Below are 20,310 nucleotides of genomic sequence, written 5' to 3' on the forward strand. Positions count from 1 at the left end.
TGTGGTCCTAACGGTACAACTCTTTAACAGCATTTGGCTGACAGTTTTGTATCTTTGTAATCTTTCCCACCCCTGTTTTTGTGAGAGAAACAAAAATTCTCAATTGTTAACATTTGAACCTTTAGCCAATGTGAAGTAATGCGACACAACAGATAAATATCGGCCACTTGAGATGGGCAAATGTCTTTTCTGGATTCAAAAAGCTCGATATGTCGGGGTATCCAGAGGCTTAATTAAATCTAGCACTATCACAGAGCACACAGCAGAATATGAGTTGATGACATTTAGTTGACTCACGATAAAATCTAATTTAATTTATAAATGTTTGTTGTTGAATTTAATTTCCATCCCATTTTGGATTCCACAGATTAATTAAACAAGACAAAAGAAGTTCTGTTTTGCCCTTCAGCATATCTCTCTCTTCTGTACTTTTGCCACTCCTCTGTGGCAGGTTTATTTCAGTTCAGTTATTTATTTATGTCGTTTTTTTTTTTTTATTCCAGTTCTAATTAAAGTTCAGGGATAGTCACTTAATTAAAAAGGAAAGTGCGTTCTTTTTTAAGTTTAATAAATCACTCTAAGGTCTCTGAGTAATTGTGTTAAATGCCAGTATCAATGAAAATTGCTGTACTTAGGACTTTTGCCATAATCGAGCAGCCTCAGTTTGTTCAGAGAGTGGCCTTTTGATTGATTGATTTGGTTTCTTTTCTAGTTACCAGCTCTATTTATTAATTTCAGGAAGGTTTAGTCAGCTTTGGTGAGATGGAAAGACGAGCTAACGCAGATGGAAATGATTCTGTTCTGTGACATAAACTAGAGCTAAAAGAAGTTTAAAGTATTTTTTTCCACGGGTTTCTTGTCTTTTCTGGAATTGGCATGCAGGCTGCACTAGTTGTAGAGTATGTTGTTGTTCAGTTAATTACTAATTAATTAACTGACCTCTACTGGCTTTGTATTAAACCAAGCAGGTAGAGGTCACTCCTCCATCTGTTTTATATGATATAAAGTTAATGTGTTGGACTCAAAGTGCGTTCTTGGAGTTGTTAGAAAATTTCTTGACTTTGACTTAATGAATAACAAATATGACAAAAATAAATATTGTATTTGTTGATACCACCTTATATTATACGTAGAGGTAAGTGATATGTAGTTATTAAAGTAATGCTGCTTTTGAGACTAAGCAGTACAACAAAAATGTATTACAGTGACTAATGGCATCCTATCAGTATCAGGGTTTTTCCTGGTTCAAAATGAGTCTTTGAAGGGCAGCTACACATGCAACCGCAGTTGGTCTGCATGTAGTTAACACAAAGAGTCTGTTACCCGATTTAACAGACGTCTGTGCTTTTTCCTGTCATTTTTAGCCATTTGGTAAACAAAATATTATTTTATGCGTGATTAAATGAAACCCCACCTGCCAAAAAAGTCAGTACTGAGTTTTTGTTTTTTTCTTTTGGGGCAAGGCCAATAACTCCCAAGAACTGGTGGTATCATATCTGTAGTCCTAGCTCCAGCTTCACGTCCACATATTTGAACTTATTTGCTCATTTTTAGACTCGAGCTGCAGTTAAATGGCCCTCCGCTCAAATGGGGCTGCACGTTTCCTTCTCACCAAGAATAGTACACTGGTATTGTGCAGATTGGGCAGCTGGCCTTGTGGTGGTCCCTGCAAAGTGTGTGGGTGTGTGTGTGTGAATGTGTGCTCTCCACAGCGTGCCCACGCTGTACACCACATGGTGGGCTGTGTATACGCGTGTGTGTGTGTGTGTGGAGAGGGGGTGGTACATGGTTTTACTTTGATGGGAAAGGTGGTAGTAGCTGGATGTGAGCCAAGGCTACACAAAAAAAGGAAAAACTAAACTAACACACACGGGCCAAATCTCTGAGTGACCATTCAAATGAGGCTGAGTCAGCAGAGCATTTGGCCAAGCCACAACAGCATTTTACCAAAGTTTCACCTCAGCTGTGTGTGCGCGCATAGACAGGGACAGGGTGTATTTCAGCATGCCACAACCACCAGTGACTAACTCCCTCAAATAGCCGTGATAGCATATGATAATAAGGCAATTCTCCAGACTAACAAACTGTTAGCAAGTTTGCAGTGAGTAGTGGACACAAACTGTGTGCGCGCGTGTGTGAGTGTTGTGTGGTAGCTCTGGCTGAGTAGTAAGTGGTTTAGCAGTGTAATTCCAAGTCTATCCCATTAGCAGATACAATTTAGCGTTGCTGCTAATGGCCTTACAGTAGATTACAAAAGCATAATGGCCAGACTTTAAGTGGCAAAAGCCATTAAACTTTAAGAAGGAACTACTTCCTGCCACAAGAATGTTAGTGGTGTGGCTCTCATGGCTGTAGAGGCCGTGTGCATCTGAAAGTCCATTACACTGAAGCTCAATCTTCATCAGTGCTAACAAAAAGTGTAGATGTTTTTGACAAAGCCTCAAAGAACATCCTAAACCATGGCGTTATCTGGTTTTTGTGATGTTAGTTGATTTCCATTTTCTGTAATGCCGGGTTCAGATAATTGTCAGAGTTTAGGCAAGTACATAGTAATAATATATAATATGACGCTTTTTTGTGTCTGTAAGACATGACAGACTGCTCCCTGAAAATAAACATCAGGAAGGAGGATGTAGCAACCACAGTGGTGTGTTGTACCATTTTACAGTCCCACCGAGGGACAACAGCAACTTTCCGTTCGTTATGGTTCAGATCAAATTATGATCACATGATGAGGCCTTTAACCATCCATTCATTTATCCATTTTCTTTCACTTTCCTGGTTCAGGAGTGCTGGAGCCTATTGCTGCTGTCATAGGGTGAACAGCAGGACACACCCTGACCAGGTTGCCAGGCTGTCACAGGGCTAACACAGCTCTTGTTATTATTGCCTCTAGGGAAAAGTAAGATATGAGGCAAATTCAGATTCTAAAAGCTGATATATGAGGTGAACCACAGCTCATCTATAAAGTTCAGCGGAGTGGTGCAAAAAGATCCCTACACTAAAACTGTTGAGGCTTAGAGAAACAGAAATGGCTTTCTGACAAGGATGTTGTTACCCTCGAGACCATACAGCATTACCATCAATATTTTCCATGCCCGTTGGCTCGCCTAGTCTCCTGTTACCATTAGTGGTTGAATGTTGCTGCTTGGTTAGCACTAGAAATACCAGTTTGTTAAATTAATTATTTGCTTATTTTATCAATGTACGAAGTTCTAAGACGTTGCACACCTGTCTCTCTGTGATACAAAGTTGTAAAGAAGCAAGGTGGAAAGTAGAACTGAGGACAGAAGCTTGGTTGTGGGTTTCTAGAAATTTAGAAAATGGACACTTGTATTTAGGCTGAATGAGAGTAGACTGAGAAGAAAACAACTCGACTGGAGCATCGTTGATGCACGTTATGTTAACCTGCAAGGAAGGGTTCTGGTGCTAGCACTTTGTGTCACACACTGCACACACAATATCACATTAGTTTACAGTCTTACGCACAGGTTAAAGTATGATAATCAGAACTTTTGGAATGGGTCTTGACTATATGCACAATGCATGTATGGCAGATGTTTAATGTCGCTTAGTGTTGACTGTTCTCTTACTTTCAAACAAGTCGACTTGATTTCCTTTGTATTTCTAAGGTTTAAACATCTAAATTTATTTTGAGGAACATTGAACAGTTGGGATAAAAAACTGTGAAGTAAACTAATGTACCAGGTAAATGTATCAGGTACCTCTGGCAGAAACTCTGACACTAAAACATCTGTTAGTTTGTGAGCCCCGGACGCCCTGATTGGGTTGTAGAAAAAAAACAGTGCCTATGCTCCGTTTCCAAGATTTAAATGTTTGTCTGGGGGGGAAAACATTGTTGTCGAAGACAGATGAGAGCGCACAAAAGAAAGAATGAAGGGCTCCCTTTTTAGGACAGCTTCCAACAGCTGAGACAGGATATGACACGCTAAATCTTACTGTGGAATGTATGACAATGGCAGGACGTGTGTGTGTGCATGTGTTTTTTTTGTGCGGCTCATATGCGTTTGTTCAGAAATGTGTCTATTTACTTTTCCAGGGAACAAAATTAAACAGCATTAAATTTGCCTAAAGCAGCTGCGTATCTGTTTGAGTATTCAAGGATAAAAGCGGTGTCAGCCGGACTCACTTGCCACCTTTATTTAGTCTCTGACCCACATACACTCACACACTCGCCCTCACACAGATGTGAACACACACTTGTGCTGGTGTAAGTGTGCGCTCGGGCTTTTGACTGGAGTCTTTGTTTGCTCCAAGCGTCTTGTATATTTGGATGGAGAGCAGATTTGATCTACATGACTCAGTGAACTTTGAGGTACAAAACAGTTTTTGCTCTGGGTTGGAGAAGAGCCACACTCCTGTCATCTCGTTATTAGACAGACACTGCTGAAGCAATCATCTCCTAAATTCCTCATTCCTTCCTCACCAGTGTCCCTGCTGAGGGTCAGCGTCTCAGAAAAAGGACTTTGTCATTGTCCTAATTTGGGCTAGAAGGACCTTTCCTTTTTATCTTGCCTCTGTAATTTAGGCTTAGGTCATCTGTGGTTTTTCATGATGCATTTCCTTCATAAAATCCAAGTTTATGTTTAAAACCCCCTCAACAAGTTTTGTACTTACTTTCCTTTGCAGCTACAGCTTTTTTCTTTGCTAGCACTTTTCTCTGTTGCTCAGGATTTATTGCTTACATAAGTAAAAGTTTTATATAAATCTGTTGGTTATTTTGAATTGTATGAGCATGTTGCAGGTTTCATCTTTACTTTGTCAGACAATATTATTTATATTCAAGTAACTGGTAAACCCACCATGGTTGCAAAGTTAAAAGCACAGTAGGAGCAGCAGGAAGTTCTAGTTAAAAAGATTATTTACATTTAAAGTCTGAAAGCCATTCAAGCTTGTGTTTCTCTGAGATTCTTATAGTGTGACTATTAATCAGATTGTGGCAGAAATAGACTTTAACATTGGAACTTTTTTTTTTTTTTTTTTAATGAAGCAGGATAGTGAATCAATAGCACTAAAGAAGCAAACATCTTAAACTGAGCTAGAGACTCGAGCAAGAACTAAAGGCAGTTTTTTATTAGGTAATTTGTGTATGGGAAGCATCCCTTTAGGACTTCCTTCAGGATGTCTTTGGTAAGAGTAGCAAATACCTGCATTGGAGTGGTTACTTCGGAGTGAGGGTTTTTATGCCTTTCCACTGTAAATGCACATGTAATGAGGGCAGATGCAATGAATGTGGAAAAAATTAGATGATTTTAAAATCACACTTACTGTTGTAAAAAGTGTTTTTCATGTCTCAATATATTGTCATGTCATCTCTCTTTCTTTCTTTTTTACGACTCACGCTTTAAATGAGACATATTTTAGCAAAGATGATGCTTTATTTTAGTTACAAGTAAGTGGAGAGGCGGGTGTGTTACACTTGGGCTTACAGTTTCAGCTTTTTAATAACCTTTTAGAGTATACATGCCCTTTGAGGGTTGCTATTTTAAATTGTTTGTTATGAAATCATTGTTTTACTGGTAAAGCTGCATGTGGGGCATTAACTAAAACGATTTGGAGCCCCCCTTGTTTAACACATCAGCAAACTGGCAAAGCATAGTTTGCTTTCCTATAGCAATATTAGCCCAGACTCCCTTTAGAGTAACTGTGTAATAGACACAAAGGTGGTCAGTCAGAATTGGAAAAGTGGCAGGGTCTTGTCCCACAATCCATACAATAATTTAACAGGTAAATTAATGAGGTTAAATACAGAGGACTTGTCTAGGTAATTTGCATGTATTCATCATTGTCATGGCAGTATTGAACAGTGCTTTCACACATGTTGACTTTTTCCCTCGTCAGGGATGCAGGACTTTCTGTCATCTCCTTGCTGTGGAGGTCACACCCTGAGAGTTTTAAACACCTCAGGCTTTTTAAATTTAGTTTAACTTGCTGGCATGACTCTTGTCTCATGATATCTCCTCTCTGCTCTCGCACTCATCTCCCTCTTCCTTTCTCACTTCATCTGCATTTTTGGAGTGAGGAAGTGCTAACAAGCTCCACACGCTGCAGCTGAAAACACGCTGTAATTTTCTCTCTCATCATGCATCGCGCTTATTATTTTTAACCCAGCACAGGAGTAGGTGGAGGGGAAAAAGGAAAAAAAAAAAAAAAAAAGGTGATGGGAGCTTTCATCCATGGCTGCTTTGCTGGTTCCACCTTGAGTTTGAATTGAATAATCTTTTTTTAATGAAATAAATATGCTTTCTTTTTACTGCTCATCCTTGCAGCATTTCTCACACATGCTCTAACCTAATCACGTTTTCTCGCTCCTGTTCCCTCGTTGATCTCGCCTCGCTTTGCCTCCCTGCGTCAGCTCCAGCTGCTTTTTAGCCTCTAAATATCAACTTCATTAGCACTTTCCAGGCACACTGTGCCAGCTCTTCTTTTTATATGTTTTGTACTTGGGTGATTCTGTCTGTTCTTTGTTAAATCCTGGTGTTGGTTGTATCTCATCTTGCTCTCTGGTGTTGACTCTGTCCTATCCTTTCCTGTCCTGTGCTCTGCTCTCAGCGTGTGAATGGAGCAGTGTGCGAGTACGGCCTCCCTGCTGGCCTCGGTGCGGGAGCAGGAGAGGCAGTTTGAGATGCTGAGCCGAGCTCTGGAGGAGGAGCGGAGGTCGTGTGCTGGCACCTTGCCCCGCCCCCTCCCCAACATGCAGGTAACACCAAACAAACCCCGCCCTACCACCACCATCCCTCACGCATTGTTTTCCATCGAAACACCCCTTGGATTCATCTGTAATCCGAGCGAGTTTCATCCTCACGGTCACCCCCATCCTCTCTGTGTGGACTGGGGTTAAACATACCTCCTCTCTGGGTTTAATCTAACTGGACTCTTGATAACTGCTTGAATTCTGCTTGAGTTTTCGAACTTAAGCTAAGTCAAGCGAAGACACCTTTCAGTAAAGTCTTCCGAGGGGGTATTTTACACCTGCTGTTTCTCCTCGCAGTTTTTACTCACACATTTCCTCCTATCATCCATCTGTCCTGTTCTCCATTTCCTCAGTAAACCACCCATTCCTCATTCAGCATAAGTCTAATCATCCTCATCATCATATCCTTCCATCCACCTTACAAACCCAATGTGTTTGCATGCAGAACAGTCTTATTTGATATTTTGTCTTTGTTTTTTTTCTTGATTTATTTTGGGTTGAATTACAATTAAAGTCTGAGAAGACAAACAAACAAAAACATCTTTATAAATCCACTATTTTTTTTAACAGCTTGCGTAATCATTTTAAATATTGTTCATCCCATTATTGGCCAAAGTAACTATGCCAGTGAGACTAATGCATTATTACATCTATCAGACATCTCAGGGGGAAGATAAAAGAAAAAAATAAATACAAATTATAAGTTGTTGCAATGTTTTACAAAATAACTGCAACTTGTTTCCAGAGTTGCCAGAGGCTTCTTCCTGTTAAAAGGGAGTTTTTCCTTCAAACTGTCGCCAAAGCATTTGCTCATAGGGGGCCAAGTGATTGTAGGGGTTTTCTCTGTATTACTCTAGGGCCTTTACCTTACAATATAAAGGCATCTCTCTGTTGTTCTGATTTATATTAAAAATAAAAATAAAAAAAAAATAGAAAAACATCCATCCATCTTCTGCTTATCCGGGGGCAGGTCATGGGGGCAGCAGCCTAAGCAGCAAAGCCCGGACCAGATTTTTCTATTAGAAGCCCATTCTGGGTTTCTAATAGAAAGACATATAAATATAAAAATTGGATAGTGTGCTTATTTAGCCTTTAGAGAACAGTGGAAATTTGTAAGAGAGGGGATTTCCAGAGTAGCCTGTGGATATCAGTTATCAGTTAATGTTTGCAAATGCAAGCTAAACTGACAACAGCCTTTGCTTTCAAGATTGTGTTTTAGCTAGTCCATTAGCCTTTACGTGTCCAACTCCAGGCCTGAAGGGCCGGTGTCCCGCAGGTTTTAGAGGTGTCCTTGATTCAACACAGCTGATTTAAATGGCAAAATGACCTCAACGTGTCTTGAAGTTATTCAGAGGCCTGGTAATGAACTAGTCATTTGATTCTGGGTGATATCTAAAACCTGCAGTTTAGAGCATTTTTTCTGAATATTAAAATACTCTGCTGTCCCTCCAAAGAAGTTTTGGGTTCCACCAAAGGAAAATTACCAGGATGAGATTTTTCTTTAAACTATCTGAGGTCTACTTTACTCAAACTAAAAATAAATGGTCCAAAATAACAGGAAAATTATTTATTTTCTCACTTCAGGTAACTTTGACCTTTTTCCTTAAAAGTAGACGGGCTAATCATGCTTATACAGAAGCTTATTGTGATCCAGGAAAACCCCTGTTTACCTGCATGCACCCAGACTCTGCTCAAAAATAAAGAGAGCAGAACGCTTCCTGTACCAAAAAATATGTCTTACTTAGTATGCAGATGTGTTTTCTGTTTAAATGAATATTTCATTTTGTTATGCCAGAAACAAGACTTCACCTTTGCAGTAACAACCAGCAGATTTCATATGAGACCAATGCCCTGCCTGGGCCGCAGTCAGACTTTGAGTCAGAAATTCTCTGTAAAACTGTTGATTTCCGAGAATGATGCACTCACACACCTTGAGTCAGTTACCTGTTTCAGAGTGACTTCATGCTCTGAGTTTACCTCACAGATGCCTACGCTCACTCATTCTTTCGCTTTCTGATTGTACAGCCTTTAGCATGCCTGAAAGAGCAGGTGTGTCCTTGCTCACACTTTTTGGCCCTGAGGAGGCCTTTGCAACATACCAATTAAACTTGGTCTCTTCCTTATTTTCCTTCTGTCTTTTGTCACTGTAGCATGTGTGGCATGCCTTCAGTGGGACGCTTCTCAGTCCCAGGCTAATAAAGAGCAGTGACAGCAGAAGAGAACTGTAGTCTGTTCTAGTTCTTATCGCTGCTCTGTGTTTCTATAGCCCAGAGGCTTTCAACATGCCTCTGCCACTTTCTCAAGGCAGCGCACTACAACCTCAGTCTTTACTGACAAGTTCCCACACGCTCGCCTCTGCTCGGTACTTTCTGATCTTCTCTCTGTCTGAGCCTTCATCACAAGGCTGTTTTGCTTATCTACGTGTTGCCTGTAAGAGCTTGGCTGCAGTTTTATTGCACCTCTAACCAGCACATTTTTCAGCATGGTGTTCACATCTTTTCTTGTGTAAATTTGAGACTACGGCTTTTCTGTCAGTATGACGCATATTTCTAAATCAGAGTTGAGCAATTACCCTCCTGGTTGTGTCCTTGTAGTGACTACCTGCTGTAGTAACAGAGACAGGGCTCCATCTGTGGCTGGAATAGAAAGTACACCACACCCATTGCCACTCCTGGACAGGCAATGTAGATGGTGGTGACTTGCATGAGGAAGTCTGATTACTACAAGTCTAGCTTTCTTCACCTATTCTCTCTACCATCACCTACACACACACACACACACACACACACACACACACACACACACACACACATATATATATATATATATATATATATATATATATATATATATATATATATATATATATATATATATATATATATATATATATATATGACTTTATTTGATCTCGATTGATGGTATAAGTTAAAATGAAAGTTGGCGATGGTTGCGACTCTTTCGCTTTTGTTTGTTTATTCTTTTTTTAAAAGTTGGAAGCATGTATATATGTATTGCACATTGCTCAATATATGTGGAAAACCTGCTCTGTCAGTACTGTTGTCCATATTTGCTCATGGCTACATACTCTTTCATTTAGTTTGTGTGTTGGGCCATGTCATGTGTACTTTTTTCTTCTTCCTCTATTTCTACAGAACGGCCGCATTCCTTGTGATGCAGACATAGAAAGGCTGACATTGAACGAGGGTTACATCAACGGGACACATCACGTAAGCACCTTTCAGATAGTGTTGATCCAAGGTTACTGAGTGTGTAACCTACATTTGTATCTTACTCTGAAATGTATCCAAATGTATGCAGTTCAGGATGGAGCCTGGTCAGGTGGTGCAGGAGACATTCACGGTGGAGGAACAACCCCAGCAGATGCCACCTATTGTGTCTGTGGAGACCAGTGAAGATGGGACAACGAAGCGTACAGAAACCACAGTAAGAGCTAGATGCTAATAGTAGTCACTTCTTGCGAAGGAGTTTCCAGCTGTAACACAAGGGGAAGAGTGGCATTCTGGCCAAACTGGTTCATTCTTGTTTTTGTTCTGGTTTATTGCAAGGTTTGCTTTGGATGCTATCTCTGTAAAGCAGAAAAGTTCATACTTGTAATTAGTCAGCGTTGATATCTCATCTCTTTACTGTCTTGTCATCCCCTTTTAAGGTAAAGAAAGTAGTAAAGACTACCACCACACGCACAGTCATCCCTTCTGTGTCAGACACACTGTCAATGGATGGTGGAGGCTCCGTGACAGGTGGATACACTACACCTGCGGACCGAGTCTACAGGCAGGGCCCTGGAGTTGCTGTGCCAATGGACTACCCCACTCAAACTGTGCCCCGAAACTACCACTACGGACCTCCAGTGGGACCTTATGACGACTACCGCGCTGGACCTCCATCTGAGGTCTATACAAGCCTCAACAGGGGAGCTCACATGGATGATCGCTACAGGTAACATGTTCAATGAAATTCCTGTTTATCTAGGCTTCAAGGCATGCAGATTGTTTTTAAACTTTTCCATGATAATGTTTTGTCTCATTGTCAACCTCCTCCTTTCCAGACCGGTTCATCCAGATGGGTATAGGACTCTAGATCCCAACTACAGAGCCCCCAGCAGGAACCAGTTGGACCCCTATGCTGCTCAGCCACAGGTGTGTTAAGCAATCATTGCCCAATTTACTCTGGCACTTTTCTCTTGGCAGAATTTTACTTTGCGGGAATTTTACACACGACACATTTTTCTGGCGAGACAGCGAGAACATAAGAAGGAATTCAAACTGTCTCCAACACTCCCTTCCCACCAATTAATTGTACTGTTATCATAATGTGTATGTCTGAGTTTCCAAGCTCAGACACAAGCCACTGAAAATGTATTTTAGAGTGCAGCCATAGTTTCAGTTGTTTTTGGATCACAGTCTTTGTCTCTGTGTAGGTTGGGCCTATGGGAAGTGGTATGGAGCTTTCCTCCATTCCAAGGTTTGTTCCAGAGCCATACGGTCTGGAGGATGACCAACGCAGTATGGGCTTTGATGAGCCCGACTATGGCATGGCACCTCCAATGCATTACAGCACTGTGCCCCGCAACCCCCATGCTTACCCTCGTGCTCCGCCTCGCAGGACTGGGTAAGTTGTGTGATCTTTGATTTTCCATAATATATTTTAGTGTCAGCCTTTACCGATCTCTTCCTTTTTCCTCTCAGGAGCTATGAGGGCCTCTTGGATGGTGACATGAGCGGTGCAGGAGATTACTACTGGGGTGGTGGTGCGCCACTGGCTCAGGGTGAAAGAGGGAGCATGGCTTCATTGGACAGCACTCTAAGGAAAGGCTCTGGCCCCGGTGGCTGGCGTCAGCCAGAGTTGCCTGAGGTCATCGCCATGCTCAACTATAGGCTGGATCCCGTCAGGAGCAACGCAGCTGCTTATCTGCAGCATCTCACCTTTAAGAATGATAAGGTAAAGGATCCGAAAACAATGCAAGCTCTCTCTTTTTTTTTTTTTTTTCACCGTTATAAAGTTTGTAAGGTTTTATATGTTTATATATTATTTTTTTCACTAGATTTAATGTTTAATTTTTCTCATTATAATGTCAGCTGGATATGTACAGGGCTGATTTTTAAGTAGTGGACTTTAAGTCATGTTGAAAGCACATCTTGTAAGCACATGATATCTTTTCAGCTGGTTTTCATCTTTTATAAAAGTGTCGTTTTTATTTCTATTTCTAACTAAAATGTTTTTTCCCTCACTTAATTTTAATTCGTGGTAGTTTGCACAGTGCAGGAATGATTGAGACGTGAATTAAAACAAATAGAACAGACCAGAGCTAAACTTTGAGCATGTCACTAAGCTTTATAAATATAAGCAACGGCAAAATCAGAGATAATAACTTGTAAAATAGCACGAGCTGACAGAGCCATTTTTGATTGTTTCAAGGGCTTAAGAAGTATTTTGTTTTGTATTTTGTGTGCATGCTTTTTCCCCTCAATGTTGATGGGAAATTCCCTCACAGATTAAAATACTTGAGGTTTTTATTGTCTTTTCAATGATTTTCAGTGTTTCTCACTTGTTACTCTGTATCCTTGTTTTGGGCCCTTGCTTGTCTATTCATTCTTGATTTAATAATTGTTTTGCATGGTTTCTATTTAATAATATAACAAATGCCCATTCACACTGTATCCCTCCTTTTGATTTGCAGGTGAAGTCCGATGTGCGTCGTCTGAAAGGCATTCCAGCACTGGTTTCTATGCTCGACAACCCACACAGAGAGGTCAGTTTGTTGTTTTTCTCCAAGGCTTTCTGTTCGCTCTTTGCTGTTCTGGAAGGTTGTTATGATTGGGCTAAAAGCGAAGCTTAAGGGATGAAGTGTATTTTAAACTGTGAGGACAAGGTGAACTGTAGATTTACCTGTAATACCGAATGAATGTGAGCTATAAACAAGCTGCATGTATTGGACTTCAAATCCTGGAGGGCGACATTTGTTCTAAATCCGGTTTTGGCCGAAACATTCAGTGGTTTTTCTCCAGTTCCCTTTCATTTCGGTCTAGTTGTGGCAAAATTTTGCTGATGTTTGTAAGGGCACTACCAAGGAAACCACATCATGCATTCCAGTCCCGAGGCAAAGAAGCATCTTAATTTCACATTTCGTGCTCCGTGGCCAGTGACAGGTTTGAAGTCTGGTGTGTGTGTGTGCGATAACTTGCTGACTGAGGAAATGGGTCACACTGCAAATGCATCTTCTAAACATTTGAAAGTGGTTTTAAAGAGTCCATCCAATAAGTTTGTGTGTATGGAAAAACGAGTCCACATTAAGTATAATATAATGAAAAAATGGTCCAGGAATGCAGACTATTACAACTTTCAAAGCAACAGCGGAGAAAAAATTCTAGGACGTTTGTTAACTTAGTGGAAATAAAGTGGAAGTATTGCATTTTTCATTTTTATTTTTTTCTGTCATAAACACCAGAGTTCACCACCATTGATTATAAATCAGATACAAATGTTCTAATGTTGCAAACCATTGTGCAATTCTTCTTTTTCTGTAGGTTTTCACATTATTAGCCATACATTTATTATTATATAATACATACAAGTTTTAATACAGACAAAATGCACAAAACAAAGTAATAGTTGAGGTATAATGGCACTAATAAATACTATTATTGAAGTATTGTATATTCGTGGGCCATAATTACCATGTTGTAAATATCTGATATTCTAACCAAATATGTACTGTGATAAAGGTGGTTGCTCAAATTAAAGATGCCAAGTTTGAAATTTAGGCTACTTCTCTTGGACAAGCTAGCATCCCACAAGCTAGCTTGTGGTCATCCCCAATGATGATGCTTTCTTGTTGTCAGAAAGAATTGTAGCCACATTAAAGTGAAATTAAGAGGCTGTTTGCATTTCAACCACAATAGAAACACATTTAGAAATGGAAATATAACGCAGTTACAAATAGTCTTTATGCAGATAAACTGTTAGCTTAGTTTGCTACCATCTATTACTTTAGCAGCTTTAGACATACCTTATATTTTTTACTTAAGGCTAAATACATCAGCCACACCTTCTGTTGTTGTAATACCGGTGTTCTGAGAAACTGTCCTACTTTGGCAAATCGTCCTACCCGTATGATAATGTGATGGTGACTTCTGACTAACCCTAACCATAACAAATATTCACAATGGCTTTAAAAATGAAGTAAATTTGGGTTTTGTGTTGTCTGCATGCAGAAACAATGGGTAGTTGTTTCCTACCCGATCCTACCCTACTTTGTGAGGTAGGATGGATTCCCAGAACACCGGCAGCATGTATAGGTTTTTGGTTGTTTGTTTGTTTTTCCCTAACTCTGAAAAATATTAATATATAAGGATCCAGTAAAATTGAGCAACTGGATGAAAAAAAAAAAAAAGTTTCCTTATATATAATTAATTAAACTGTGCATTATGAAAAGCTACGCCAGTGGAGACCAAGAACAAAACTATGAGTCTTGAAATGAGCATAATAGCTCCCCTTTAACATTTCTTTAATGTGTAAATGTGTACAAAATGCAGCCTGCTAATTTACCACTAATTGTAGTAATTACTCGTATGAGGAGCTCTGCCAAGACCTATTTAATGCGTGTAGTACAGTTTCGAGGTCATGACTGTTTCTTGCTAGCACTCTCCATGCATTTGAAATCGATGCCTTCAAGTACCACTCCATCGTGGCTGATGGCCCATTAAGCTGTGCTTGTGTATGTTACAGGTTCACTACGCAGCCTGTGGCGCACTAAAGAACATCTCATATGGCAAAGATCAAGACAATAAGATTGCCATCAAGAACTGCGATGGCGTCCCGGCTCTGATCAGGCTGCTGAGGAAGACTCATGACCAGGATCTGACAGACGTTATCACAGGTACACGGTGCATAGAGATCCTGGGCTCTGTTTTCAGTCTTGTTCAGTGTGGTTGTTTACTTTTGTTAAGGTGGCTATTATTAATTTAGTTAATGTGTGCCAATTTAGCTTTTTCATACTAGATAAAGCTGACAATTGCCACCAGTTGGACAGCTATTGGACATGACTTTGCAACCCAACAGAAGTAATTTAGCCAACTGGCAGCAATCCCACCAAGAACCATGCAGCTCCCTGCAAAAGCTCCACAATCCTACACCAAGATAAACTTTAATATAAAATGTACACAAAGGAAAGAGAAATTTTGTCAGGTCAGGATTTAAAACAGATTGTCTATTTAACGTTTGTACTAATACATAGAACTGTCATACAACCTTATTTAAACTGTGCATTTTAAATGGGCAATAGGCTACATTGTTGCTTTTCATTGTGCAATCAACATTTATTTCATAATGTTATGGCTGTAGAATTGATGACACTGCCAAGGTTTAATGTGACAATGATGTTAGCTTCGCTTTCACAGTGCAGCTCTGTCTGCCTCTGGGACCAAATCTCCACATTGCACAACCAAAATAGTAAGTCGGTAGGGCTTTTGTTTTCCATGGAAACTCCTGGTAGCTAAATATGGAAAAACTATCGGGGGGGGAAAAAGTCTTCTGTTGCAGGAGGCAGAAAAAGGGAGGGAGTGATGCAACCAAAAGTAAAGCAAATGAACCTTGGACAGCCAATGTCTTGAACCTAAGAGGGATCAAAAGCCACATCAAGTTGGCATTGTGCCAAAAAGAAATAATGTAGCTCCTGCTTACTTATTAGCCAGCCCAGCGTTTTTAAAATATTTTTTGGAAGGGCTCGGTTTATTCATTTGCTATAGGATTCCTGAGTTTGCAGAAACCTTCAGTACTTTTAAGTTTAAAACACAAGAAGACTTGATGATGATCAAAATATAGTCCACAGGGTATATCCTGCATATAAAAAATGTTGGCACTCATGGACGACATTGGCCCTCCCCCAAAGAAAATGTTACGAAGGCTGTGATAAATCTTTAACCAGTGTTTTTAATGTTTAATTTACTCAGGCTTAAACTCAACTTTTTATGATGTAAAAGAAAAACACTTACATTTCTTTTGAGTAAGCCAGCGTAGTCACCCCACAAAGGCCTGCTTGAGCCAAGAAAAACCCTGAACTGACTGTAGGATGTATGTAAACTTGTGTGGAAATAAAGTGGGTGTATTGCATATTTTCTTATTTTCTGTCACACACCGAGGTGTTACAGTACTCCAATATTGATGACAACTGTTATGCTAATGTGCAAAAATCAGTCATTGGGTGATTCCAATCATTTCAGTTGAGTCAGGCAGCACAGACTCTTCCTCGTTCCTTTGGGACCAGTCACACTTGCATGTGTAGCCACCACACAAAGGCTCAGTCCATTATAGTAATAATATATTTGTGCTTTATTAGAAAACAATATTTACAAAGTTTTAAGAATTTCTCAGTGATATCAGTTGCAGGAAAAGTGCAAAATTCTCACTGAATCTTCTCGTCTGGTTTGGGTTTTTTTTTTTTTTTTTTTTGTATGTTTTAAAAAAAACAAACATTTTTTTTCTTCTTCTCCCCTGAAGGAACGCTGTGGAACTTGTCGTCTCATGATTCTGTGAAAATGGAGATTGTGGACCATGCATTGCACGCCCTCTCCGACGAGGTGATGGTTCCCCATTCAGGCTGGGAGCGAGGGAGCAACGGAGCAGGTGGTGGGGAGGAAAACTGCAAGCCCAGACATCTTGAATGGGAGACTGCCCTCACCAACACAGCAGGCTGCCTGAGGTATGGAGCAAAGGAAGGATGGAAGCAACATTAGAGAAGCAAGATATGTAGCTGGGAAAAGAAAGTGGAAAGTTGCCAGGTCAACAGACTGACAGAGCAGTGGGATGTGTGAGGGAGGATGGAAGCAATGATGAGCTAACAGAGCAGAAGAGCAGGAAATGCATCATGGAGTAGGCATAGTGAAGATGGAGAATGATGGTAGAGTCATAATAAAAAAAAATACTGAAGACAAATGTCTTCAGTCAGATTAAACTCAAAACTTTTTTTCTTTAAAAAAAAAAAAATCAGAGCTCTATTTACTTGGTCTTTATAAGATGCTATGTGTAAATACATACATGTGTAGGAGAAGCATGTTTTAATTAAAACAATCTTTTCTGTAGAAGGAACAAAAACTCCAAGCAGATTCAAAAATTCAGACTTAAAAAAGTGAGTATATTGGAGTGATGCATCAAAGATATTTTTCATGTTAAAGACTCTTACTCTAATTACTAGTACATATAAACACTTCTGGGTTAAATGTCAGTTATATATCAAAGAAAAGAAAAATTGCCCAGTAACTGAGCTATCAGGAGGGGAGGGTGGGGTGACAGGAAGGGAATTTCAGAGATTACTGGGAGGGGGGCAAGCAGAGGACAGTGGGGCATTGACTTTTCTAGTATAAACAGTATGTTCAGGCCTGTCTCTGTTATCTGTGATTTCCCTCAGCCATAAGTCTAATTATAAAAGGGTTACTTGCAGGTGTGGAAACGCATCTTATCTTGAGGATTTAGAAAGTTCAGTATTTACAGAAATGGTCTGGACAGCATCTGAATTGTTTTAAGTTAACTTGGCACTATATACCCACTTCAGCAGCTCAGTTATTTATGCATTCTATGATATTTTCTCATTTTTCATATTGTATGACAGTTTGGACCCAAGCAGCACCATCTACAATTCAGCCTGTGGTATCCTTATATAACCAATCTTTAAAAATAATGGATAAAAAAAATCTGTTCGGTGGCATCGCTGTCACATTTTAAAGAAATATAATCTACTTAGTTTTAAGAGTTTTAATCATCTGTGTTTTCTTAAATTAGTTTTTAAATGTATAAATAGGGTGGCCCCAGAGTGTCTCAATAGATACATCCAGAGACAAGATAGTAATCGTATTACTAGGAGTAAGGTGAACGGCAACTGCAAGATATTATATCGCAGGTCTACATTCGGTCAGTCAGCTTTTTCTATAAAGGCTTGCCACCTGTGGAACACACTTCCAACCGATATCAAATTGATTACAGACATTAGATCCTTTACACTGAAGGTTAAAGTGTGGTTAAAGGGAAATCAAAGCTGTAGTCATTTTAACTAATGATTTTAATTTTATTTTAAATTATTGTCTATTAATTGTAATTGTATTCATGATGTAATATGGTTTTATGAAAATGTATGTTTTATTGAAAAATGTATCTATTTAGATTGTAAGCCCAACAAGAGACAATTGTTGAAAATTAGCAGCAGCTATAAACCTATGTGCGGTACATCAGTTTCATGTCTTGCACTTGAACTATGTTAAACCGCACTGTCCCTTTTAAATGAATAAATTCAAAATTTCAGCCTGACATTACGCAGGAGATGCCAGAGCTAAACAATCTCTTAAAAATTGGGCGGTTGTACTAGCATGTTTGTGACATAGTTAGTGCTGGGTCACTACGCCTTTTGACCCAGACAATTGTAGCACGTTGTAATTGGCCTTCCTGCAGCCAAACTCTGCAATTTCTCAGCTCACGTTGTTCAGACCAGTTGAAGAGTAGAGCTCACACGGAGTGGGAATGCCAAGCTCCTACAAGCTTTTGTCCATTTCTAATTCCACTTAACAATATTCAGACAAACAAGAACGCTCTCTTCATTGTTGCCAAATAGACGGGGAGTGTTGTGCAGAGATTTTGTGTCAGTGAAGCTTCAGTTGCACTGCTGGGTTTAGTGGTTAATTTAAGGTCATTATGAGTGCAGTTTGTTTTGCCTTAATGGATATGTATACACGCAGCAATATGAGTGCCTTAATTATAGTATAAATTATAGCCAGTTTTGGGCATGTGGTAGCCACTATCTACATATGGGTCATTGAAACGATGAGTGTGTCATTTCTGTTTAAAGCTATTTTTTTTTTTTCCAATTCAAGACTTGTAGGAGATCTTTGACAGAGAACTTGTTTTCTGCAGAGTATTTAATGACTATATTTACTCAGGAAATTCCTCTTTAAGTTTTAATACTTAGTGGATTTTCCTGAAAATATTCATCTCTGTGACTGTAAACCTAACCTTTAGTTTCACTTTATGATTTCGTGTCACTTCACTGTCGAACTGTAAACGACAGATGGAAGGCAGAGTTAAACTTTTATGGCTCCAGAAGTCATGCAGGCATATCGTGAACAGTGGCACACATGTTTAATGTCTGCTTATGTGGCTTCTTTTATAGCTAAGGTTAGTGAAGAGGATTAGGGTCAAACACTATTTTATTTACATATGTAAATAGATATTGTCTTGCTTTTTTCCGTTTGTTTGAAATGAGTTTAGCAAATTTCAAGCGTTGTTTTTTGAAAACCGGGACACTCTTTTTCTTTTTCCTGCCGCTGTCCTGATTTGATTCGGTCAGCATTTTTTATTTTAAATGTGTGCCTACCGCAGCATGTAAATAAACTTCTCAAACTATGTAGTGAAGTCAGATGAGTGCCCTGTGCAGTGAAAGAGAATGTGTCCTGGTATTATGTGAAAGGGTGTGTCTGCCGACGGGAAACATAAAAGACAAAAGGCCACGACACTCAGTTTTCCAGCTCTCTTGAATCTTTTAAGTGCGGCTGAGTCAGAGAGCAGTTGAGAAAATTGGCCCAGAGATGTAACTCGATCTTGTCAAACTGTACTCTCTTTGTAAACTAGTACATTTAACAGGAGTTTCATTCAAACTTAATGGGGGTGTGCTCGGGCATTATGTGCTGGAATCCTTTTGTAGTCACTATAGCAGACTCCTTCCGCTCCCCTTTAACCTCTTCTAATCTGCGTTCTTCTTTCTCCTCTTTTTAACTTTCCTCTCGATTAAAGAAATGTGAGTTCAGAGCGAAGTGAGGCGAGGAGGAAGCTCAGGGAGTGCACGGGATTGGTCGACTCGCTCATGTACATTGTCAAGTCCCAGATTGACTGTAAAGATGTGGACAACAAGGTATGTGGATTTCTGATTGATTAAATCCTTTGACACCTTTGTTTGATCCTTGTTGCTTTTGTGTGTTCAGTAACATTTACCTGTGAATTTACAATGAGAAAGGCGGCGTTTTGATTCTTAACTTTCTCTCCATCTCTGCAGTTGACAGAGAACTGTGTGTGTCTGCTGAGGAACCTGTCCTACCAAGTGCACCGTGAAATCCCCAACCCTGAGCGCTACCTGGAGGCCACACCAAACCACCAAGGCCCCGCCTACTCCAGCAATAAGGGCAGTTGCTTCGGTTCCCGCAAGAGCAAAGGTGTGTGCCTTAGACAGACAGAGATAGCGTAGTTTTCATTCAGTATCGAGAGCATTTGGTGAGGTCACATCATCTCACTGAGCTGATACTTGCACATACACACAATCTTAGACAAACACATTACACAAACAAAGCCAGTCATCAGCACAGGAATGTTAACCCCTCCCCCCCTTAGAGAAATCTTATCCTCTCTTCAGCTGCTCTGTTTGTGTTTCACCGAGAGTATTGATTTGTTTTTGTCAGACTACAGCCCCCACTACAATTTGCTGGCTTTGTATTACAAAGTCAATTGCAACAACCATGTGTTAATGCTGGTATAAATATGTCAAATGTTTAGTTTTTTAGTTTTATTTTTTTCCCTTTATTTCTGATTTGACTCTTTAT

The 20,310-nt window shown here is 39.8% G+C and overlaps 1 protein-coding gene across 12 annotated transcripts in view; it reads left to right on the top strand.

The window, feature by feature from the left end:
- ctnnd1 (catenin (cadherin-associated protein), delta 1) overlaps positions 1 to 20,310 on the top strand; it is a 31,836-nt gene that overhangs the window by 2,350 nt on the left and 9,176 nt on the right. For 7 of the 12 annotated variants that reach the window (XM_080302684.1, XM_026169882.2, XM_026169884.2 and 4 more), the window contains exons 2-13: positions 6,574 to 6,721; positions 9,871 to 9,945; positions 10,037 to 10,162; positions 10,386 to 10,675; positions 10,785 to 10,875; positions 11,157 to 11,347; positions 11,425 to 11,677; positions 12,417 to 12,488; positions 14,465 to 14,615; positions 16,235 to 16,436; positions 19,511 to 19,628; positions 19,770 to 19,926. In XM_080302684.1, the coding sequence (XP_080158810.1) occupies positions 6,581 to 6,721; positions 9,871 to 9,945; positions 10,037 to 10,162; positions 10,386 to 10,675; positions 10,785 to 10,875; positions 11,157 to 11,347; positions 11,425 to 11,677; positions 12,417 to 12,488; positions 14,465 to 14,615; positions 16,235 to 16,436; positions 19,511 to 19,628; positions 19,770 to 19,926 (1,867 nt within the window). In that variant the 5' untranslated portion in view covers positions 6,574 to 6,580. The remainder of the gene's footprint in view (positions 1 to 6,573; positions 6,722 to 9,870; positions 9,946 to 10,036; positions 10,163 to 10,385; positions 10,676 to 10,784; positions 10,876 to 11,156; positions 11,348 to 11,424; positions 11,678 to 12,416; positions 12,489 to 14,464; positions 14,616 to 16,234; positions 16,437 to 19,510; positions 19,629 to 19,769; positions 19,927 to 20,310) is intronic. The other 5 variants (XM_026169886.2, XM_080302687.1, XM_026169887.2 and 2 more) reach the window with 1 other exon arrangement.

The sequence above is a fragment of the Astatotilapia calliptera genome, chromosome 6 (assembly GCF_964374335.1).
Source record: "Astatotilapia calliptera chromosome 6, fAstCal68.1, whole genome shotgun sequence".
NCBI lineage: Eukaryota > Metazoa > Chordata > Actinopteri > Cichliformes > Cichlidae > Astatotilapia > Astatotilapia calliptera.